Source organism: Carassius auratus, chromosome 6, assembly GCF_003368295.1.
Source record: "Carassius auratus strain Wakin chromosome 6, ASM336829v1, whole genome shotgun sequence".
Classification (NCBI taxonomy): Eukaryota; Metazoa; Chordata; class Actinopteri; order Cypriniformes; family Cyprinidae; genus Carassius; species Carassius auratus.
The window spans coordinates 18,440,194-18,466,332 of NC_039248.1; the positions used below are offsets into that span (position 1 = coordinate 18,440,194).

The following is a 26,139-nucleotide window of genomic DNA, read 5'->3' on the forward strand; positions in this document are numbered from 1 at the left end:
ATTAGTGCTTATAAAGTACATATAATGCATGACATCTTTAATCCTACCCAATACCCTAAACTTAACAACTACCTTATAAACTATTAATAAGCAGCCAATAAGGGGTTAATTGAGGCAAAAGTCATAGTTAATGGTTAGTTAATAGTGAGAATTGGACCCTAAAATAAAGTGTGACCAGAGATTCTTCTGATATTAAATATAGTGTTGTCTTAAATTAAAGTGGCTAATAACCTACCTTCATAACATTAAAGAGCACCTCCTGACCCAGACTGTCCTTCTCCTTAAAGAACTCATGTTCGGGGTAGGTACGGGCAATGTCCCTGCGGATGAGTTTTTCACAAGGCGAGGTCATCTTCAGCAGCTCAGAATACTGCTCCTTTATGGGTAGATTCTGGGCATTGCACAAAAGCTGCCACACTATTGCTCGGAAGTGATGTGGAATTCCTTTCCTAACCAGTTCCTAAGGACAAAAAACAACAAAAACAAACCACTGATTTAAATATTAACACCGAAAGCCAGGAGATAACAGCCAAACTTTAAAGCATTCGTTCTTTTGAAGGATTACACATTCAAATTACTCGAGGCTCCCAGATTCAGATGTTCTCCCCAGGGTTTGGTATGTACCTCAGACAGGATAAGACCATTTTATGCTGCTAAATATAACCATGTCAGAGATTTCTACAGCAAAGCTCGATGTTTTTGTAACCAAATTATATTTGACCTGATTAAGCTGCTTCATGTGCTCATCTGCGCAGTAGAAGATTGGCTTATATGGCTTATTTCTACAGCTGGTCATTGAGATGAGAGTCCACCTACATACACTGTCAGCACTGAGATTCTTCAGAAGCACTCCAGGGGTGAGCTACAGATGTGTCTTTGTTAGAATACTAGGCTGTACAAAAGACTTCTGTTGCTGCTTTGCTAGAAGCATCCGAGATCCTCCTCTTTGGCTTGTAAGAGGTCATACATTAAACACAAACTGCATTTACTGTGTCTGACTGAGTTCAGTATGTTCTGTGAGACCGTGACAACTGTGAAATTTGCTTAAGCGGTTTATATCATTTTCTCTTTCCCATTGTTTCCTTGTAAATGGTATTGTGCGAGCGGGTTATGTAAAACACTGCAGAAGTATTATTTTAAGAGGAAATGGAAAATATTTCAGAAGGCCAAAGCTTCGGTGTAGTTGTAAAGGAATGTTTTGGAAAACTATAAAGTTGATAAGAGTTTGACCAGCCATTCAAAAGTCGTATATTTTTATAAACTCTAAACTTTTTTTTTTTTGGCTACATACCCAGGAACAAACAATAGATGCAAGGCTCACTATGAAATTTATAAACCATTTGTCATTACACACCATGTTTTTAAAAAAAAAAAAACTAAACAAATTACAAAATTTGAATATTTATTATTCAAATATTATATTTGATATCAAACCTTATAGCTGGCTGCCATCAGTAAACATAATCCTCTCTCTCGCACGGAGCCAACCCTTTCTGTTGTTTCTATATGTTCCATCAGTCAGCAATGGCACTGCACATTTTCTTAATTCATGAACACAGTAGCACTACCAGTAAATCACTCATATATTTAAATTGGGCCGTATGTTTTATGACCTGTTTTGTAATGTGTTTCACTGCCTTCTAACAGCAATAAATCAGTAGCTATGTGCTTGTGCAGTATATTTGATGTTGCTGGAGCTTTGCTCTTGCCAATAAAAATGTTTTAGTTTTTTTTTTTTTATGACTGTTATAATAAAAAAAAAAAAAGACATCTGCAAACCCTTATGTTCAGTAATAAGTGGCATATATTTGATTTGCCCACGTTACTTGATGGATAGTCTAGCTGCTTACCTTTAGTTGTTTTTCCTTCTTCTTCCGCACATCTTCCCACTCATTGACGATGCGTCCCCACATGATCCATGAATCCTCCTCCAAGTGTGACAAGTTGGAGGAAGCTGATGAACTAGACACCAGTGAGGAGCCACTGTTCCTTCGAGAGCCATTCACAGACCGTAAAGACTTGCTGTCCGTCTCCAACAACCTGGAAAGACAACCATGGCAGAGAAAAGTTATTACAGAAGTAAACTAACATTTTGTTTGTTCTTTTAAAAGAAAAAAAAAATTATATATGGACTCGAAGTGAACCTACACCAGATGAAACAGGGCCTGACAGTATGATGGTTAAGGTGTTCTTAAGCATCATGCAAAACAAATGTTCAATGAAGAGTTATACAAGTAGTGGCCAAAAGTCGTGTCTCACTTAAACGGACATCTTTCCTCAATAACATTACGGTGGAACCACTGATGGCACATAGACTACAGACACTGCCTATGGAGGGTCAGAAAGCTCTCGGATTTCATCAAAGACTATCCCTTTAAGGATTTTGTAAGAATATTGTGCAGTTGTGCTAAGAGTGTAAAAATAATGTAAATGCTTAATTTCATCATTTATAACAACACAATGGAACAAGACAAAGACTCTCTCTCTCTCTCTCTCTCTCATTTCCTGTGAGCTCTTTGTTGTTCTATGCATTTTTTGCTTTGTAAAATAAAACACATATACTATAATAAGCTGTAGTAGGTTGTAAAGCAGTGTATGCTAGTGTAGTGTACTGGTGCCAGAATAATAATTTGTTTTGATAATATTATTATCTTTAGGATAAAGTGTAAAATAAGAGAAATATTTTTCAATATTTATTTTAAAATAAACAATGTTCTGTTGAATTTCCAGCAAAAAGATTCCCAAGACATAAACTTTTAACGTGGCATTAAAATTGTATTAATACCACCCACTCTGAAATGAAAAGTGATACAGTTTAAAGGCAGAAGTTGTATTTCCTTAAAGGAAGATTTGGTGTACAGATGGAGCAGCGATAAGAGAAGCCATCGCATTAAGTAACACAATAGCAGTCGCAACTTTGTTCATGTCAGCTTTTCATCCAGTTTCAGAGAAGCCATCCAAGCTGATAATCAGTGAACTGAATGGCAAACAGGTTTTTGTGGCAGAGACTACCATGCATTCTAGGGAGAAACAGTAGTGAGGTCACTGCTGGAAACTTATGACACTGACATGTTCATGTTGACATTAAGTTGTATTTCGGGCAGCAGTAGCTGCTAGCCACATACCTAAACTGGTCACAGTTTACCTAATGGGAAAAAAACACTGGGTGGCATGTCTGTTTCAGACATTAATACAGTTCTAAGCAACACACAATTAAGAGCACAGCATTAGAATTATTTTAGACTTTAAAGTCAAGTATTTAGAATTAATAACTGAATATTGTTATGAAACAGGGGATTTGCCAAATGAGTGTGCTATCTTGGCAATGTCGCAGACAGCTATAAATGTAGAAGCCAATTTAAGACTCCCCAAAAAATGCAGTGGTTGTAAAACAGAAAAAAAGAATATAAATCATGTTCAGAAAAATCAACCAGACAATAAAACGTAGTCTATCCAAAAATAAAAAAACAGACAAATAAAGCATGAAGAAACGGACTAAAACTTCCTGCCATGCTTCAAAACAAAGCTGTAAAATGCTTATTACATAGAGCAAAAAAAAAAAAAAACCTTTCCCTTTCTGACTGTGAGCGACAGTGTGGAGGCGCTATCATTGTGAACCTGGCCCTGGATCAGCTGGAAAACAAGCAGACAATGCTCGTGAGTAACCTCAACATTTAAGTCCTGACAGCACAGACACAAAGCCATGGAAACCTGATCTCGGAAAAAGAGAGGGGCCCCGGATCTCTAAAGGCAGTGCTAGGTGACGTCATGACCAAGGCTCTGAGGCTGGATCCAGTTACAGCCGCTTTTGGGTTATGCGAGGGGGGCCACGGTTGATCGGGGTGAAAGGCAGCGAGAGAGAGTCATGGAGTTCACAGCTGAGGGGTTGTGATGCTGAATGAGTTACTGGTGGTAGGTGGGCAGAAAAGGAAAAAGAAACACTTTCGGTCTCTGTTTTTCTCAGACTACTGGACTTAAATCCATAAAACTGTATCTTTTCAATTCAATTTTTGTTAGAAGCACACTATAAACTGCATTCTAAACAACTTTAAGGTTACTTTAAATTCCAGTCACGGATTGCAATGGGATACATGAGAATGTAATTCAGTCGGTTGTGGCTCTTAGTCACCACTAATATAATGAAGCAACTGGTTACTCACTTTAATGCTGTTCCAAACGTGTATGCATGTTGGTAACCAACAGTTTTCGTTTGAACTTTGACAATTTTTTTTGTTCCGCAGAAGCAAGAACAGGTTTGGAACAACATGAATGAATGATCTGAGTAATTGATCTTTGAATTTTCCTTTTTGGGTGAACTATGAAATGTACAATGAGCAACTTTCTTCGGAGCAAGGCAGAGCTTGGCTCTTTGGTACGTGGGCACAAATGAGAAGGCCTGGTTAGGGTGCACAAACCAGAAATAGTAAAATCTTTGCTTCTAAGTGGAAATTTATCAAAATCTTTATTCTGTATAATCTAGCAGTACTTAATCCTGATCCTACAACCACACACACTGCAGCTCAGATGCCAACCTTTATCTTGATGGTATTTACTCAAAGGACAGAGAGTTTGGGAAATCCCACAAACATTTTGTAATTACATCCACTCACAAGCCATTGTGCATAAGTTCATAAACTATATTAAATACAAGTAAAACAATTAAATAAAGTAGGCTTAGCCTGTTTGATAAATTTAGTAAGCATTAAGACAGTTTGCATTGCAAGCATTGTTTCTGTGTTAATGATTCACTGCTGGTTAAAGTGCAAAGTGGATTCTTGTACAAGAAACAAACACTGCTCATTCCTCCAAAACTCATTTAATTTTCTAAAAGCAAATTGAAAGCCAAGTACTTGTTCGACGAATGAATTAAAAAAGCAGCCACAAACAGGAAAAAAGAAATCGTGGCGGTAACAGCATTAATAAAAAAGCGTAATGGGCTGAGAATCACAGTTCTGCTGCATCTGCTGCGTTGAGCGATTGAGAACTGATCAAAGGTATTACTGTGAAGCTGCTCACCACAGGAAGCTCATTCTGTAATCCACATGTCTTTCCCTGGATTTCTTCAAGTAATCCCAAATGTGTGTCTGTGAGAACCGAACCAACCTGATTCTCTCTCACACTCTCTTGCGGTCTCAGTCTCACCCAACTCTTTCTCTTTCTCTCTCTCTGAGCCCGAATAAACACACACACACACACACACACACACACACACAAACAATGCTTATCTAAAGTGCAAAGGCCCTCAACCTGTGAAGCAGCAAAGCAAAATCCCAGTGGAGTTCAAAATATGTTGGGGGTGAATTACTGGATTGTATTTCTTCCCAACAATGAAGCTGTATTTTGCTTTAAAACAACAGAGTTATTCATTGTCTTGCAAATTCACTTCTATGTCATTCACAGGATCACAGTTTCTCTGTGAAATGTAACCGGTTACAATCACACCACATTGTGATTTGGTTCCTTGTTTTTATTTTTGTTTTATTTTACTGACCAAAGTCCCTTGTAACTCTTATTTGTTTCTTGATGTATTTTGAACCATGGTATGGAGTGTATTGAGCACATACACCACCAAAACAGTTTAGCTACATTATTATTATTATTTTTTTTTTAAATAAATACTATTCTTTGGAACTTTACTATTCCAAGAACGCTGAAAAAATATATATATATAACGGGTCCACAAACATATTAAAGTGAACAACTGTATTTAACATTAATAATGTGCTGTCAAATAATTAATAGTGATTAAATCGCATCCAAAATAAAAGTTTTGTTTACATAATATGTACATTGGCTGTGTATATTTATTATATATGTATAAATACACACACATGCATATATACATTTCAGAAAAATAGGTTATGTCTATATATAAAATATTTATTTATAATAAAAACAATATGAATATAAATATAGACCTGAAAATACAAGTAAATATTTCCAAAATCTATATTGTAATGCTTTTGTATTTATATATACATAATAAATATACACAGGTCACACATATATTATACAAACAAAACTTTTATTCTGGATACGATTAATCATTTGACAGCACTAATTAATAATAATTAAAGAAAATTAATTTAAGCACTTAAAATGCATAATAGAAGGGTTTCTGGAGGATCATTGGAGACTAAAGACTAGATTAATGGCTGTGAAAAATTCAACTTTACCCATCAGGGGCCGGTTGCACCAGCTAGACGAAAAATAGCTGGATGTAAGTCCTACGCTGGGCTTTGCAACGTCCAACTTTACGATAAATATTTACACCTGTTGCACCACGATCAAGCGCAACTACGTCCGGCGTGGACACGACGCGTCCACGCGTCACATTCTCCCGCAGTTATAGATCTATCTGAGCCGACGTTCACACCACAATGACTACAACTACTAATATAGAACTGAATTGCTTAAGACATCATAACAAGTGAAGCCACCGCGCCATGATTTCATTGAGTAAACACTTCCTAACCAGTCCGCTTTTTTAAAATCTAAAGTCTTTCACATTCCCATGACAGATTTAATTAAAGTGAAGTAAAATATAATGAATGTAATGCAATGCTTCTCTCTAGAGTTATTTTTTATAGCTGACTATCAAGTTTATGTACAATGAATTTCTTAAATGTGAATTTATGTGACATTTTGTGTTTTACTGGCATCTTTCTGTGGCTGAAAACACGTTTATAGTTAGTTTGTTTTTGTTTGTATTTTGTGAAAATATTTGAAAGCAAAATTTGAAAGCTGACTATTTATTTCGGATTAAAAGTAACAAAAGCACAAAACATATTGCAATTATTGGATGGCAGGCACGCTACAAATAATTAATGGAATTAAAGAAATTACATATTTCAAAGCATTTACACTTTCCAAGATGTCAAATGGTTCAGTTTCTTTTAAAAATCCCAGTTAATTTATCAAATCTTACTGCATAATTATTTATTTAAAAATATTTATTATTTTTACAGAAATATATTTTTTATTCACTTACTATCAATAGAGTGGTAGGCTACATCGTGCTTCGCGAATCAATATTGCTTATCCTTCCCGAAAGGACAAGTCCGTAAGCATTACAATTCACGTCTGCAGTAAGAATAAACTAACAGACGTGAATCCTGAAAACTAATAATGTCCGAGCAAATCATGACTTTTCACTTTACACCTACCTCTGACTAGGCGTAAGATTTAGTCTCAGACGTAGCACTATGCAGAGATGGTGCAACAGGTATAAATTCTAAACATGACTTAGTGCATTTTACGTCCAGCTTAGTCTTAGACCGGGTGTTCATCCAGCTGGAGGAAGAAATTACATTTTAAAACATTCAAAACAGAAAATACAAATTTACATTGTAATACTACATGAATTACTGATTTTACTGTATTTTTTTTTTACCAAATCATAAACTTTTTAATGCTAGTGTAAGGGGTATCAGCAACCTCACACACATTTTGATACATGCTGCAATCCAAAACTTAACTGAACTGTCTTTGAAAATCTGCCATATATGGGAAAAAAAAAGTGTTTCGGTGTGTCAGCAAGACACAAGTGAATCTGGAATATCAATCTCTCATGCGGTTCACAATTTAGTTCTTTTGAGAACAGCGTCTTATACTGAACCATTGGAAACATGAATTAACAAATCAATATATTATTAATTTCTAATTGTATTGGCACACCCCTAATTTACAGATTCATCAGTGGTACTTGAGACCCCATTTCTGAAGTGGCAAGACAAGCCCATATGGCCACATGTGAAGAATCAGAGCTCCAAACACTCCACAGATCCTCTGAGCTGAGCTGCTGCCCTACTTTCCATGCTGCAGAGAGAACTCTGTGTGGGTGTTACACTCGCCCAAGCGGATCACTCCGATTCTGTTCTAATACCGAAACTAGCCTGTGATACCAGAAACAGCAAGATGAAAGCAAGCATTGGGTCTCCAACCTATTCAATAATTAATGAGGAAAGGGGCGTGGCTTTGATCTGCCAACACTAATTCAAATTAATGCTCACAAAAAGGTCAACATGCCTATCAACACTTTAAAACAGTGAGGGAAGGCTGCTGTTGCTGTCACCAATTCTTTTTATGTGAATCCAGGAAGAAAAAGGCCTTATTTTATTACATCTCCTTCCTGGTTTCTAATGTGGTAGTTTAACTAAATTTAGCTTAATTAAAATGGTCTTCCTAATCAAGCAAGGTTTAAATGCCTTTGACTGTCAAATGATTTACTCTGCTTTGCTATCATGTCAACATTAAGACAATGCTGAGGTTTGGGTTGACTCGAGAGGAGACACACTCTTTGACGTGCCAGGTAGCATTACACTAATGGCATGAGTACTGTGGGAGACAGCAGGTGATAGGGCATTGTTCATCTCTGGTACCAGAGGTCAGCTGACCTAAGCACCACTAACTCTCTCCTATTTAGCAAAGGTCACAGATCAGATCAAACTGGGTTAACATAGTAAACCTGAAAAGAATGAGATGGGAAAAGCCCAAATGTACAACAATAAACAATTTCTAATGCAGAACAATTGTGAAAAATGTAACGAATCATGAATGATTTTCATTATATGTTTGCAATAAATGTGCTAACATATTGGCTCATGTATACTATAACTGCTGCAGTATTAGCATTTTTTTTTTTTTTTTACTTTTTTTCTAAAACGTTTGTAGTCAAATGAATACTTGAATTCAGCAAGCACACATTAAGTTGGTCAAAAGTGTTATTTCAAATAATTGTTAACTTAATTCTATTAAAAAAATTCTGAGAAGAAACACTAAAGGTGACAAAGTGCTATAATCACATCCACAGTGTATCTACTAAACAAATAAAGATGAAAAAGTTTAAAGTGGTCATATGATGCTGCTAAAAAGAACATTTTTGTGTGTATTTGGTGTAATGAAATGAGATTATGCGGTTCAAGGTTCAAAAAACATTTTCCAGATACTGTACTTATACTGTCTTTTTACACATTGCATATCGTGCCGCGTAAACATAAAACCATGTCTGCATTTGTGATCGGCTAGAGTTAGAAACGGCCGTTGGATTCGACAGAAGCAGCCGGGGTCTTGCAGCAAACACATGTGATGACCCCGGGCTACATCTGAAATCTGGATATTTATCTTACAAAAACACATGGATTCGCTTTATTCACACTCCCCTGGAGCAGTGTGAGGGACATGGTATGTGCACTTTATTTCACGTCTTCTGAACAGTTGACAACAAACACCCGCTTACCCCATTGAAAGGCTTGGAAGAGCAAGGACAATTTTTTATAATTTTGATTGGATTATTCTGAAAGAAGAAAGTCACATACACCTAGGATGCTTCGAAGAGTGAGTAGAAGATGGATGAATTTTCATTCTCCGGTGAACTAACCCTTTCAGAAGTTAAAAAATGGTAATAAAAATAATCTGTGTTGTGTACTGAGCACCAGATTGGCATTAGAATGATTATCGAAGGATCATGTGACATTGAGGAAAGGAGCAATCACTTCAGAAAATTCAAATAAATTACATTTTAAATAATCTTAAAATAGTAAAGTAACTTTAAATTGTAATAATATTTAACTGTTTTACTATATGTAAATACAGGCTTGAGGTCCATGCACACATATGCATTTTTTCATATTCATCATCCTTTCCTATCAAAATACGGAGGCAAAAATGTAGAAAATCGAACCTGGTCCGATTTTTTATGATGGACAAAAAAGTTTCAGAGGCAGTTTGTAAGCATGATTGATACAACACAAGGTCATATTTATTTTTTAAAGTGCAAAATTTTGGAAATCGAATTTTGGATAGCAAGAGCCTTCTTTCAAAAACTTTAAAACAGAATTTACCAACCCCACACTTTTGAACAGTAGTGTGAAAGGAGGAATAGAATCACGACACATCAGTAGCAGGATTCGAACCAGTGTCACCCACATAAAAAAATTTGAGCAAATTCACCTACCATGTTCATAACATTTCCTTCAACTATATGCGAGCAACTCTAACACTTGCTATCATGTCAACAAGAGAGAAGGTTGTGGATTACAGGAAACTGGCAGACAGACAGTTCCATAGACCCACATCTCCTGCAGGTTCTATATTTGGAAAAGTGAAAAATAGCCACCCCAGCAAAGGCTCATTCACTGTGTTAACATCACGTCAGTGCTCTTGACATATCACTGTTTGTACAAGAGAGCAGGCTAAATTTGGTCCACACCAGAAGTGAAGCTGGACTAGACTAGAGCTCCTTATCACAAGGATGGACAAACTTTAAAACGAAAGTCTGTCAGTCTGAAAGCCAAACCCAAACAAGTGCACAAAAAAACAAAATTTCCTTAAAAAAAAAAAAAAACAGAAGGCTGTTGACGTTTCTAACTTCCTGCTTTTCAGCATTAAAGAATGCTTAAACCCATAATGCAATAATGTAAGCTGTTCCGGTTATCTAAAGTGACCTTACATCAAATCAAAGATTCATCCTTTAAGCAGTAAAAGTAAGGACATGAGTAATAATTGAACAAAAAAAAAGATATTTATTTGCATAGGCCACTCATCTGCAACATAGATGTCCAAATCGTGCTTCCAAAATACTTGGAATGGGATAATTGTTCAAGTGTTGTGCTGTGGCAAACACTAAAAATGAATTGAAACAAATCCTCCAGATGACATTGGGTGAAGGACTCGTACCTGTTCTGCTCCTCTAGTTTAGCCAACAGCTCCACATCATCCGGGCTGAGCTGGGCCGGGGAGGCTGAGGAGGGCGAGGACAGCGAGGCCGTGGATGAAGCCACAGTGGTGTGCAGCGACGAGGGGGTTGCCACCTGACTAGCCATCTGACTCACCGTGTGCGACACTGAGTTCTTCACCCATGAAAGAGTCGAACTCAGCTTGCCTGCTACCTTGTCTGTCGCCACCTTTGGGAAAAATGAAAGAAATCTGTTTAATTGTAAAAACGTATTCAGAAAACATCTTCAAGTCTTTATTTTAGTAAACTAAAGATAGGATATTATACATTTCTTGTTATAAAAAGTGCTTTCTATTTGTATATAATATATGATTTGTTGAACAACATGGTAGTTGCAGGGTTCAGCATCTAAAAATGTACAAACATTTGAAATATTCATCATGTTCTTCTAGATGTATTTTCTGTAAATGTATTTTCTAACACCTAATGCAATAATGAAAGCACATTCTTATGTAAACCTAAGCTACATAAATGGTATTATAAATTGCGACCCTGGACCACAAAACCTGTCATAAGGGTACATTTTTAGAAAGCTGAACAAATAAGCTTTCCATTGATGTGTGGTTTGGTGGACTAAGACAATATTTGGCCTGACCTAAAACCTGGGTAAAAAAATAAACAAACAAAAAACAAATTCTAAATATTGAGAAAACCTAAATACTGAAAAATTCTTAGCAATGCATATTACCAATCAATAATTAAGTTGTAATATTTTTACAGTAGGAAATTTACAAAATCTTCATGATCTTTTCTTAATTTCCCTATGATTTTTGCCATAAAAGAAAAATCAATAATTTTGACCATACAATGTATTTTTGGCTATTGCTACAAATACACCTCAGAGACTTAAGGCAAAAGACCATGTTTTGTGATCCAGGGTCACAACTTGTAGATACTGAACAATGAAATTGAACAATGCAATAAACTGTGAAACCAACTGAGGCCGTTTCTTCAATAAGATGCTTTAAGAAACAAAAAAAGAACTGTTTCAACTATGTTTGCAAGGATTCTGAGATGGCCTGAAAGATTGAGAGTGTAAATATCTCACACAGACATTCTCATGTATGGAAAAATACAGGTCAGTAACAGCTTTGTACAGTCCAATATTTGAATATGGCAAAGTTTAATACCGCATACAAACACACTGGTTTTCATACTTGGTTTGGATTGTACTGTGCAATTTTTCACTTTCCTTTTTATACTTTTCATTTTCTGTGATACCCAGAAAAGTATTGTTTTTAAAACTAATAAGTTTAACCCAAAATGAAAAAATTTCTTTCTTCCACAGAACAATAAAAGAGGATATATTGAAGAATGAAGAAAGAAAACTGTATTTGTGAAGCCATTCTATATGCTCTTTAAACTGTGTAAAGTGTTTTATAAAACATTTCCTTACAGCTACACAAGCAAAATGATTTACTAGGTCATTAGTTAGGCGTGTACACCATAGATTGGAAACTGATGCCATTTGTCATTCTATATTTTCAAATACGACCTCGAGAAGGTTTGGACTAAGGGAATGTTTGAGTTCATTGTGTTCTTTCCGCCAGAATGACAATAGTACAAAAACTGACTCACACAAACTGAATCAAAATGAAATGAAAATATCAAAAAGGCAGAAACGTATGACTATTGACAGTACTAAAAAACCTTAAGACACCTGGGAACGACAGGCCAGAACACTGTAACATTAGAAAGCCAAGAACTCTCCTCCATCTAGGATTTCTTTGGTGTCCTTTACTCTTACCTGAAGAAAGATGTCACCTTAGCTGAGGTCCTCGCTAATTCCATAAACAAACCCACAGAAGGTAAATCACAAGAGTCTTCCGTCTTCAAACACCATCTGCAGCTTTGCAAATTCCAAAAGTCACACTGTTGTGTAGGTGTCACATGGGGTCAAAGTGCTCGTGTAGAAGACACTGAGGCAGCTGTAAAGTAGACAGCAGCAGTATAAGCTTCTGCTTTCCCTTTTACAGCTGTAGTAATGCTAGTTCATGCCTTGGAATTCACCCTACAGAGAGAAAAAAAATCATTTTCCTGCAAAACGTCTGTGACGTCCGAGTTCACCACACCGAGCTTCACAGCATAAGTGAGCTGTAATGATAAACCCAGGGGAAGTCTACCTCTGAACAACAAAGCAGGTTTCTCATTTGCATGCGGCACTTCTCTGAATCCTCTTCAAGATAGATCACGTTTCCTCTTGCAATCGCCATTTCTGACAAACTATGACCACACAGCTATGCATTGCTTGTGTGGTTTCACAAACCACCAACATTTTATAGTATTCCCCAGCAAAATGCCTAGAAATGACTCAAAGTCAGCAAGTTGGAAACACCCTTTCTTAGATAGCGTTACAGTCAGAAGAGTGACACAGAAAGAGGCGGGGCATAAACAGGAACACAAGAACAAAGTTCAGTTACAAAATGAAGGAGCAGTCTAAAGGATTAGCAGGTGTGTCTGAAATAAATACAATTAATACACACTGGTAACATAACTACATAAATGCATAAAATTACAATATATAATAATATACACCATGCAAAAAATAACAGAATGAAAAAAACACAGGTCCCAGGCACTCAAAAAGAATGCAGGTGGAGAAGGTAAACGTTAAAAAGCCTTTACTGTGGTATGGCCAATATCAAAATTAAAATGGCGACAACGTGCCGACACCCTTATTAAGAAGGTAAACAAAACAGACACTCAATCTCGCCCTTTTTTTGTCACACAATATAGTATGGAGGCTAGACATATCAAACGTGTTATTTTAGATAACTGGGCCATTATCAAGTCTGATCCTTTACTTCAACAGATTTTTTTGCAACCTCCTTTGGTGTCGTATCATAGAGCTCCGACACTTCGTGATAAATTGGTTCATAGTTATCTTCCTCCTGAGAAAAAAGAAAATTGGCTCAAGAGACCCATTGGTTTATATCGATGTATGAATTGTCCTCATTGCAGTAACATTATCCCATCAAAAAACGTTGTGGATTTTAAATCCAATAAAATATACAAAATCAGAGATTTTATTAACTGCAACACCACCTTCATTATATATCGTTTATCTTGCCCATGTAAGAATGTATTTTATGTAGGGAGAACCAAGAGACGTTTGCGTGATCGATTAGCTGAACATAAGTATGCTATTCGTACCAATAATCCAGAGTACATATGGCTACATATTTTTTACATAAACATAACAAAAATGATTCTCTACTAAAAATTGAGGTTTTAGAACATGTTAGATTAAATAGAGGTGGCGATAGGATTCGCAAACTGAGCCAACGTGAGCCATTTTGGATCAATCGTTTGGATGCACTTAATTACCCAGGGTTGAAGGAGGATATAGAGTTCAAATGTTTTTTATGATACAGTCTGGGGTATACATTCAATTTGTATTTACTACATTTATCATTGCTTTGTTTTGTGTTACTTTAATATTATTATATGTATGTATATGTATTTGTATTTTTTGCTCTTTTTGCATTGTCCTCTTTTGTCTTTTACTTTTTAGTTTCCCGATCTCATACACCTGATTACCCGTATGTTGATATTGAACTTAATTAGTCCACTAACTGCTTATTGATGATGGGAGTGGTTTGGAGTATTTTTATGTGTGAGCACACTAATTGTGATTATCACTTTGCACTGAGGAAGACCATTGCGGTCGAAACATGTCGGCATTTTAATTTTGATATTGGCCATACCACAATAAAGGCTTTTTAACGTTTACCTTCTCCACCTGAATTATTTTTGAGTGCCTGGGACCTGTGTTTTTTTTTCATTCTATTTTGCTTCCCCATTCCTAGAGCACCTACTACGAGTTCTTATCTCACCAGAGCACCGGGTTGAATCGTTTTCAATACACACCATGCGTTTTATTTTATTTTTTATTTAATTATATTTAATTGAGTGTGTTTTTTTTTTTAAATTCATAAGTAGGAGTATAAATCGGATGGTTCGTCACAATATGATACAATACAATATCGATTCCCATACCCAGTGATATGATTATTGCTGATAAATTCGCAATACGATTTCGATACAACTCAATACAGGAAATTTCTATCGATATATCTATATTATTATATTACATACCTATTTTAAACAACCATCTACATTTTTTATTAACTCACAAATGCAACCAAAACATATAACATGAACATTTATCTTAAATTTCCAAATCCTGTCCCTAAATTGGGACATTCACAACACAAAAAAATACACTTTTTGTTTTTTTAAATAGTGCTAAAACCATTTTCTACAGATAACCAAATTACAAGCAATAGCAGATATTAAATGTAATATAACAAAGACTCAAATTAAATAAACAGTGATTCTTTAGGTTTTTCCAAGCAGATCTAAACTAAATGTTCATGTACAGAAATGTTGAGGAGATTATCCCCTGCTATGTAAAGCGTATTGAGCTCCCAGAAAAGTGCTATATAAATGTAAGGAATTATTATTAAATGTAATGATCAAATTTAAAATAACACCACATAGTCTTCACTGTATAGATTAAATAGCCTATAGATTAATCCTTATAAAAGTTGTTCAGTCAAAATCAGTTAGATTGTTTCTTTGGCAGAAGTTTTCTGTTAGTCTACTTTAAACTTTAACACGGAAAGCACATATCCAATATACTGATACATATGCGTTTTCTTTCTCAACTGTTTACATTAAGACAGGCCTAACCAACTGTGTAGTAGGATATTCGCCAAGGCACAAGTTGATGTAATTTGGTCTGTATTTGTTCATCCATACATAAAGCAGAAGAGGGTTCAATCGGGTATTAGCGCAATGTCGATATGGCTGTCTGTAGGCTATACATTTGCTCATAATGTATACACGCTGAAAACTTCTCACAAGCATTCAAAAACCTTCCAGAGCGTCTTTTACACTCACCCTTATGGTAGTCTTAATTTGTTTTAGTCTTTCTATTTAAATGTTCACATTTAATCCAATGTTCTACTTAACATTTCTAAATAAACGTATCACTGTATCTAAACAAACAACATGTTTATTAGATCCTGTACCCACTAAATTACTGAAAGATTTGTTACCTGTAGCCGAAGAACCGCTTCTCAATATTATTAACTCGTTGTTATCTTTAGGTCACGTCACCCCTTTAAGTCACAATTTAAGCTGGCGGTTATTAAGCCTCTTATTAAGAAACCAAAACTAGATCCAAGTGGACTGGCAAATTATAGGCTTATTTCAAATCTTTCATTTATTTCTAACATTTTAGAAAAAGTTGTGTCTGCTCAATTGAGCTCCTTCCTGCAAAAAATAAAAAAAAAATAAAAAAAATTAAAAATGATGACTGCAGTTGCATCTGATCAAATGCGCATTCTTATTCTTTAGCTTGGGTTAAACTAATAAATTTTACTATGTTGGCACAGCAGCTACGCTAATTATGTCTCTAATTGTTTTGCCACGAGATGTAACTAGGATATACACAAGCTCCAGTCTGGATCCATAACACCTGAGAAGAGATGATGCTGACCCTCAGAGGACCCCAGATGATGCTAACCCTGACTCAACGAACAGAACTAACAAATATTGCTACAAGTGAGATTGCATCATATAATAATTGCTGTTAGTAATATTTATCGTCTGGCTGACTAAGTCTTGTATTCATTTTTCTGAAAAAACCTGTCATATGCACACAAACTGGCAGTCACCACTTATAAGCTACTACTAAATATTGTAGAAACGTAATTTTCTGTGAAGTTGCTTTGTAATGATTTGTATAGTAAAAAGCGCTATACAATAAACTTGAAATTTCTTTGATATTAACTGTGAAATTTAATAGCAATTACTCAGCGAAAATTTTACTAAGTAATTTTAAATGTCAGTTTCTTGCACAGACCGATCGTTTTCATTTTGTCTACAAATCAGTGTATTGTCACGAGCCACAGGGTTTAATTTGGTTTTGTTTGTGTATGGGTTTTTTTGTTGTTGTTTTTTTTTTTGTATGTTTTAGCTGTGATTCCAATCCACTTACATTATAAGAGTGATTGACTGCAAAGGTTTGAGTTAAAAATCTTGGTTTGTGTTCCAGTTGTCCGAGATCTGAGTCACACTCATGGCAACAGTTGTACTGCTCTCACACAGCTGTTAGCTGTTTTCTGTGCATTATGAGCTGAACACACATGCAAATACAATCTGCCTGGCTTCATAAAGCAAAATCAGATTTCAGACCCCTCCCTGCTGATCTACCCATGAGCACAGTCTTTTATATATCATGCAACACATAAGAAAGTAAAAGGAACTAAACTGTCTCACCACATCACAGACTGTATTATTCTCTCAGCTGTGGTACATGTCTGACTGACTGAGAATTCTAGCACTGTCAGAGGAGAGTCAATACTGTAAGTAAAGAAAACATAATTTGGGTAAGCCTGACTTGGCCTCTCAGTGGAACGAGGGTTTCTATAAACTGAGAGGAGAAGAGTAACTGCTAGGAAACAGAACAATATCACTTCCTATGCTCTGGTCTTCTAAATGATTCATGAGTTGCTGGGCTGTGCTTACTGAACAAGAAAAAACAAAAAACAAAAAAACAAAAAAAAACACATGAGATGAGGGTCAGGCCTCATGCATTTTCATTATGTTTAATGAAATTTCCCAGGTCTCCCTCTTCTAACAGTAGAACTATTAACTACTAAAAACAAACACAAACAGGTACATGAAATGCAAGGCCGACACATATGCAATATCTGTGTTCAAAAAGACATGAATGTCAGTTTTCAGACATAAAATCATCTGATCTGACTTGAAAAGACGTTGCAAAAAACAGAACTTGAAGCCTGTGCAGTCTTGCACAATCTACATACTGCAAAAGGAAACAGCTTTAATCTTTTAGATCAGGGGTTCTCAACCTTTTGGAAGCTGGGCCCCCCCAAAGCTGGACCTGACCCCATCTCCTGGCAGAGGACCCCAAACAAGCGAGAGTTTAGCGGCCGTGATTTGATGAGATTTATCATTTTCACGGACTGGTTCAGCACGGAGTCAAAGAGAACTGGCAGTTTATTCGTTCATATATGAACGAATAAACTGTATAAACAAACGTATAAAACGTGAGGTCATATTTAGTTATATATATACGTTTTATACGTTTGCAGCCTCTGAAACCTCCGTCCGTCATAAAAATTAATTCAGATGTTTCGATTCTCTGCATTTTCCGCATCCGTAGCAAATATTTTGAGGGGTGTTTTTGACCATTGAGAGCCACCAAATGACGAATATGAAAAAACGAATACGACAATTTCGGACTCGGTCAGGGTGCAAGGACCTTAAACTTTTGAGGCTTGCGCAGCTTCTCGAGGAGAAATCAAACAAATGAGCGCAGTCTATGAGCGCAGCACACACAAGTAAACTAAACTGACATACTGCAGTTAAATTTCAAAATGTGGTGTTTTTATATTTCTAACATTTGAATAAAGTCCAGCAACATACATCACACGACCTGACGACCAAGAGAGCTGACAATTGACCATCACTTAATTTACCATCACCTCGCGATTGAAAATGTGACACATGACAGTTCAACAAAAAAGTTAATAATATTAAGTCACTTACATTTTAGACGTAATATTGACTGTTTTGGTCTATTTTAGCAACGAAAATAGATCCGATGAATCCAAACAAAGATCACAACATAGCGCATCTCACAGAAACACTCTCAATCGTGTTTTGAATGATTCAGTGTTTTGAACAAATCGTTTGAGTCAAAGATTCAATGACCCATTCACAAACATCTGTCTCATTCTGGATGAATCGGCCGTTTGAACGAATCGTTTAAAATTAACGACTCTATGACTCGCTTAATAAAACCGCATCACCTGCATTTGCGCTCACTATCGACAAACCAATCAAATTTGTTCAAAACTTTTTTTTTTTAAATCAGTCCAAACACATTTTAATTTTTATTCAGGAGTTATGTATATACAAAACTATACATTTTATGACAGTAGTTTAGTGATAAAAAAAAATGAATGAGACCGGTTGACAACCAGTGTTTTAGATGATAAATAAAACATTAATTGCAAGTGACATCTTTTAAAGTGAGTGCAAACATAATGCTATAATTTACTTTAGAACTAGGAATTAGGGAAGTGTGTGAGTACTTAGTGTAGAAAGAGTAGCTATCTAGTAAAAATTCAACCAGAATATCATTTTTTGCTGTTATCATTTTTTATCATTGAATTTTTAATTTTCATAAATGCATAGGTTTAAGTAAGAATTATGCTGAAATGTTATAACATTTATTCAACTGTAAAAATAACAGCATTTATTTTTCACAGGTGTTTAAAATGTATTTTGAATTATACATTCATTTATAGTTGTGTTTTAAGGTGTTAAAGGAAATGTAGGAAAACTTTTACAATTAATATCAAGTTTGTGAATAACATTAATATTTAAATACAATTTTAACAGTAGTTTTGTCAAGTATTGTCAAGTATTTACAATAAATTTCAAAAAACATATCCCTATTAGACATTCAAAAATACTGTAATCCTTTTTTCTCTGCACTGGATAAACGGAGCTGCATATTTGTTGGACAAAGTCACATTAATTCATGACTCAAGTTTCTGTTGTGAGTGACCTTCACCTGACAGTGATATACTGTCAATAAAAGGAGAAGGACAACAAGACAATGATGTGTATGCACTTTCCATCCACACTTCTGGAGGTTCAGGAGAAGGAAAAACAGACTACATGGACTTTTGAACATGCTGAAGTCAACACAATATCTTCCAGCAAACCATTAACTGACCAGAGGTACAAATGCAGAGTGAGAGCCAGAGAAGAGTGTTCATTAAAGACCAATAGCAAATAACAATAACAGAGTATGTCATTATTTCAGCCGCGTAGAAACCTGCAGACATGCATGCTGGTGCAGATCCAGTGTCATACAAGAAAACAGGAAACAGCAGACAGATGACCACCATTTTTGGTGCTTTGACCCTGCGTTGACCCTGCTAATTTAACACAATACAAAGAGTGGTACTCTACAGCTCCACAAAAAAATTTCTGATTGCAAAATGTATCAATCATTTAAAAAGAATTAGATGCCTGATAAGTGCTAATGAACAGAGGAAAGTAGACAGACTTGAGTCATACATGCTGTCTAGACTGACTTGATTTACCCAAGTTAAAAATTTCTGTTATGGTCTTCAATGCAACATAGGGGTGGGCGTTATAGAAAAAACATCAAATCACAATTCTTTTTAGAAATAACACAATTTTATCACAACTCTTTATCATGTTGGTTTTACTATTTTGCAAGTTGTCTGAGCATTACAGCCAAACTAATTTCCCTATTATAAAGGCAAAGCCTTTCAAGGTAACAAAAAAAGAATTGCAGATATTTAGGCCAAAGAGAGCGAAGATAAAAAAATCTTTGTTCTTAGATAAAAGATAAAAGAATGACAAAGATACACATTACAACTACACATAATATACAAATAAAACAAACAGTGCTTTATTTTCAGGTACAATAGGTGTATTTAGCAGGAGCATTCAAGAAATGTAATGAACAACATTAACACTATATAAACTGATTCCTAAAGCAACTATTTCATTTCTTCAGCCAAGAGCAGTGAGTGATTTTTCTCTTTGTGTTTTGTGGTTTTATCAACGTTAAAGGAATAGTTCACCCAAAAATAAAAATACTGTCAGCTGTCTGTCAATTCTGACCCCATTTACTTAGGAACGTGGAAAACCAATACTTCCATAGTATTTTTTGCTACTATCAAGTTTAATGTGGACCAGCAACTGTTTGGTTACCCACATAATTTAAAATATCTTCTTCTCTGCTCAGCACAAGAAGAAATTAATGCAGGTTTGGGACAATGTGACAGTGAGTAAATAAAGACAAATGAAATTTTAGGGTGATCTATCCCTGTAATGACAGTAGGCTACATGTTTAATAGGCCTACAAAAGTTAACTTGGTTCAATAACCAGGCGCTGTTTGACAGGTTTTAACACACACGCTTCGGGGTGTATCCGGTGCTCAGAAAAACCACAGATGAGACCAGCGCATGAATGAAACCTAGTAAAGCACATGCAAATAATGAGAGAGTAACTCTACTGCGGAGTAAACACTTTTGTGAATGCATGTGGTGTAGTACAGTATATGATGGAGGCGCCAGAACAGCAGCGGATAGAATGTGCGCTGTAGCACCATACTACCATATTTCTTCAAAAGCAGATCGTGGAGACATTTTTACCATTCACGATCAAAAATAATCGCACACACCTAGTGCAACAATCACTAATGTTTTTGGTGGGGTTTTTTTGCAACTTGTCCTTGTAACCTGCAATGTTTTGATGATTACTTCTAGGGTTGCACAATAAATCGCATGCAATATTTAATGTGCATTTTGTCAGTAATGCCAGTTCTGTAATCAGCGGTAAATCTCCATCATGTCCATGCTTTCAAATGGAGCAGCATTTACTACACAGAGCAATCAATCATAACTTTAGCACTATATTCAAATATAAAATATATGATCTTAAAGGAACACTCCACCGTTTTTTGAAATAGGGCTTATTCACATTATTTCCTACATTTAGATAGGTGGGCAAATGCATTTTTGTGTCAGTGCATGCATTGTTTTAGTTTGACTGGGTCGGCGTTAGCTTAGCTTAGCACAATGAATGGAATCCTTTGTTGCCAGCTAGCATGGCCTGAGTAAAAGTGATCAAAAAAATAAAAAAAAACCCACCTAATTACTTCTTGTGGTCTGCGTATTGACAACGAGTACGAATAGCGATCCAGATTAACACTAGGCGATTTCCTAGGCAGATATTGACTTGGGACTATATTATGGGGAAGCACAGGCGAAGCACTGCTACTTCGGCGCAGAGAATCACGCAACACATGAAAACATCAACTCTATGTGAATACAGGTATAATATGGGTCGATCTATACATGCGTCATGATTAAAATAATCACTTACTCTGTGGACAGCTGTCCATTTGGTCCATTCGGCGTGGGGCGTTTTTTCCAGTTCACTTTGTCACACCGGAAAAAAAAATCGAGTACTGCAGAATGGATCAGCGCCATGAAATCCTCTGTAGATGTGACACAACTTCGGGCACGCTCATCTTGATCTGACGTGTTGAGCCTGGTCATCAATGGCAAAAACATGTCCCACTCTCTACAGCACAGACACTCTATTTCCGTCGGCATAGATTGGCATATTCCCCCACATTCACACCACCAGTTCATGTTGGCTCTCATCCTCACGTCCTCAGGCTGTTGAGCGATCGCAACTAATACACGCGCATATAAATTTCACTCGCGGCTGGCTTGACGGTGTTTTTCTGAAGTGCGGCTGGCTTGACCGCAGTCTCCTACTGTCGTTCTATTTCCAAAGCACGCAGCTCGTCTTCTGTAAACTCTGGTTCAAATAGGTATGGTTCTGGTTCTTGACTGTCTGAGAAGTCACCCTCTTCGTCTCTCTCAAAATCAGCCATGTTCATCGCCATTCGTGTACTGTAAGGAAAATAACCAGGCAGCTACTATTCATGCCGGTATGTTGACGGAAGTCGTGGGATTTCATGTGTTGCGTGATATCTCTGCGCCGAAGTAGCAGTGCTTCGCCTAAACAGCAGTGCTTCGCCTGTGCTTCCCCATAATATAGTCCCAAGCCAATATCTGCCTAGGAAATCGCCTAGTGTTAATCTGGATCGCTATTTGTACTCGTTGTGAATACGCAGTCCACAAGAAGTAATTAGGTGGGTTTTTTTTATTTTTTTGATCACTTTTACTCAGGCCATGCTAGCTGGCAACAAAGGATTCCATTCATTGTGCTAAGCTAAGCTAACGCCGACCCAGTCAAACTAAAACAATGCATGCACTGACACAAAAATGCATTTGCCCACCTATCTAAATGTAGGAAATAATGTGAATAAGCCCTATTTCAAAAAACGGTGGAGTGTTCCTTTAAGTTTTACAATACTTGTTAGAAAAAACACCAAGTAGTCTAGTTTTACCCAGATAATCTTCCCTCTGGTGAAGCATTTTTGGTCACTTCAAATGGATTGATGTCTCAACGTGTCACACGTTTTAACTTATTTATAGAAGGCCATTTCAATATTTAGGAAAGATTTGCGAGTTGCTTTTCTTTTTGTAGTGGTTCTCCAGATTCTTCAAATATTGTCCTTTTCTGTTTTTTTTCCACTCACGTGTGACACGCTCTGTAAAGAACCATAAATTTAGAGCTAGGCATCATTCACACAGCGCTTTTGATTTGACACTGGCAGTGGAATAGGTTAAACATGCAAAAACATGGGAGTGAACTTCTTTTAACTTGAACGCAGTGTTTTTAGAATGGCGTTCCATGCATGACATACTGCAAGAGATGCAAGCACAACAAAACTCAAACATATCCATGTGTACACAGAAAAACTATGGAAAAACAGCACAATCGAATAAAAAACCTGTAAAAATCTACTTCTGTATGTCTGATATTTCATATTTGCATCATAGTGACAGGCTGAAAGCTGCTGTTGTTTTTAAAAAACATTAATAGTTAATAAAAATCTACTGGTGTTATACCTTCAGTAATTTTGAAATTAAATTACCTTGACTTTGAGAATTTCTTAAATCATTTTTCTCCTATTATTTCTGAACACAATATGTCTAAGAGAAGTTTTTACAATTTGCAGCTGTAGCTTTTGCATCTTTTATTAAAAGATGTTAAACGAGTGATTTGTTTAGATGTGCTGTCCCGATCTAGAAGTGCTTTTCGTTAACTTCAAGCCATTCTATTCACTGCGTGTTTACATTCCTCCGCAAGCACACGTGAACTTCGCTTTACAGAAACTCACTGATCAAATCACAGAGACAGAACAACAACACCTGGACTCTGTTTTAATCATTCTTTGGGGCTTTAATAAAGCAAATCTTTCCCGTGAACTGCCAAAATACAGACATCACATCACATGTCCAACCATAGTAATATATATGATTACTGTTACACCACAATAAAGGATGCATTTCAATCTGTTCCACAAGCAGCTTTGGGGCACTCTGATCACTGTTTGGTTCATCTTATACCAACCTATAGGCAGAAACTGAAGTGCTAAAACTGTATTAAAGATTGTTAAAAGATTGACTAATGAAGCAGAGCAGGATTTACAAGCTAGTTTTGACCTCAGTGCTTGGAGTGCTTTTGAAACTGCTGCCTATGATCTGGATGAGCTCACAGAGACTGCAACATCATATATCAGTTTTGGTGAAGATATGTGCATTCCTACCAGGACTCATCTAACTTATAACAATGACAAACAATGGTTCACTGCAAAACTCAGACAGCTCCATCAGGCCAAAGAAGATGCCCACAGGAAGGGAGCCAATGTCTTGAATAAACAGCCCAAATACACACTGGAAAAGGAGATCAGAGTGGCCAAGAGGAATTATTATAAAAAATAAAAAAAAAACAGCAACTCTGCAACAGTGTGGAAAAATCTTAAAGAGATCATCAATTACAAGACACCATCCCCTAGCACTGTGGAGAATCAACAACTGGCAGACGATCTGAATGAGTTCTACTGCAGGTTTGAAAAACCACAACAATTCACACTAGGGATGCAAACAATTAATCGATTATCGGTTAATTGTCGACAAGAGATTGATCGATTAAGGCTGTCGATGGTCGGTTAACCGATGTAATATTTGCCTCAGTGCGGCTCATGTGCAGAACATGTGTGAGCGGCTGTGAGTGAAACTTTAAAAGTACATTAAAATAGAAACAGCACAAAAGTTATTCAAGATGAAAAGCAATAGAAATGTAGTAACTAAGCCATTTCATCAGATAACTGCACTTTGCAGGGATGCGGGACACAGGACAGGTAGTCTATTCATTCCTACAACTTGTTAATTCGTTCCTACGATTTATTAAATTGTGGCAATTGTCCATGTTTCGTTAATTTTGTTCCCTAAATAACCCATGATTTAACTGAAATAAGGGAAAAAATTAATAAATCGAATTCATTCTTATTTCATGAAATCTTTAATTTCCCTTCCCATGTTTACCACACACAGTAAGAGATGTGATTAAAAGTGAAAGATAATAAAAGAAACCTGTGAAATTAGAAGACTTAAGAAAATAAACAGTTAAACCAGAACAAAGCCACATTAATGAAGGCTATATCTCGAACGACATCCAGAGGCATGCTCACGATACATAACATTTTCCTAACCCTGCGAACTGCAAAAAAAAAAAAAATATTTATCAGATGTTTCGATCACACCAGAGCCTGAAGCACACGTATATTCTAGCGATTCAAACTTACATTGTAGTTTGTTCATTATCAAAATAAAATACAGTCACCTGAAGGACATTACTGGACCCTTGCTGGATCCTCTTCTGTTTACCTACAGAACAAACAGGTCTGTGGACGATGCAGTAAACATGGGACTGCATTATGTACTGCAACATCTAGACAGACCAGGGACTTATGTGAGGATTGTGTTTGCGGACTTCAGCTCGGCCTTTAACAATACCATCCCAAACCTCCTCCTGCCCAAACTAACTTAGCTCTCCGTGCCCACCTCCATCTGTCAGTGGACCAGGCAGCAGCTAGTGAGGCTGGGAAAATACACATCCAGCACCCGTATAATCAGCACTGGAACACCTCAGGGCTGTGTTCTCTAGCCACTGCTCTTCTCCCTGCACACCAATGACTGCATATCTAAAGACCCCTCTGTCAAGCTCCTGAAGTTTGCAGACAACACCACACTCATTCAGGATGGTGACGAGTCTGCTTACAGACAGGAGGTTAAGGAGCTGGCTGTCTGGTGCAGTCTTAACAACCTGGAATTCAACACGCTCAAAACAGTGGAGATGATAGTGGACTTCAGGAAAAACTCCCCTGCTCTCCCCACACTCACCATCATGGTCAGCACTGTGACTGCAGTGAAGTCATTCATGTTCCTGGACACCACAATCTCTCAGGACCTAAAGTGGGACCCTTACATTGACTCCATTGTGAAAAAGGCCAAGCAGACGTTGTACTTCCTTTGCCAGCTGAGGAAGTTCAACCTGCAACAAGAGCTGCTGAAACAGTTCTACTCTGCCATCGCTGAATCCATCCTCTGCACTTCTATAACGGTCTGGTTCAGCTCAGCTATAAAATCAGAAGACTAAAGGATAATCCGGACTGCTAAGCAAATCATTGATACAACCCTCACTTCTCTTCAAGAACTGTACTCATCCAGAGTGAGCAAAGGGCTAGCAAAATCACTCTGGACCCCTCACAACCAGCACACTCCCTCTTTGAACTGTTGCCATCTGGTCAACGCTACAGAGTACTGAGCACCAGAACGGCCAGACACAGGAAGAGTGTCTTCCCTCAGGCAATCCATCTCATGAACACTTGACA

At 36.7% G+C, this 26,139-nt stretch overlaps 1 protein-coding gene across 8 annotated transcripts in view; it reads right to left on the reverse strand.

Annotated features, from left to right (window-relative positions):
- LOC113099230 (ecotropic viral integration site 5 protein homolog) overlaps window positions 1-26,139 on the reverse strand; it is a 55,822-nt gene that overhangs the window by 20,380 nt on the left and 9,303 nt on the right. For 6 of the 8 annotated variants that reach the window (XM_026264327.1, XM_026264330.1, XM_026264326.1 and 3 more), the window contains exons 2-4: window positions 10,678-10,904; window positions 1,851-2,040; window positions 236-460 (exon numbers count right to left, since the gene is read on the reverse strand). In XM_026264327.1, coding sequence (XP_026120112.1) covers window positions 236-460; window positions 1,851-2,040; window positions 10,678-10,904 — 642 coding nt within the window. Of the gene's footprint in view, window positions 1-235; window positions 461-1,850; window positions 2,041-5,016; window positions 5,171-10,677; window positions 10,905-12,482; window positions 12,664-26,139 lie in introns of those variants that run through there. The other 2 variants (XM_026264329.1, XM_026264335.1) reach the window with 2 other exon arrangements.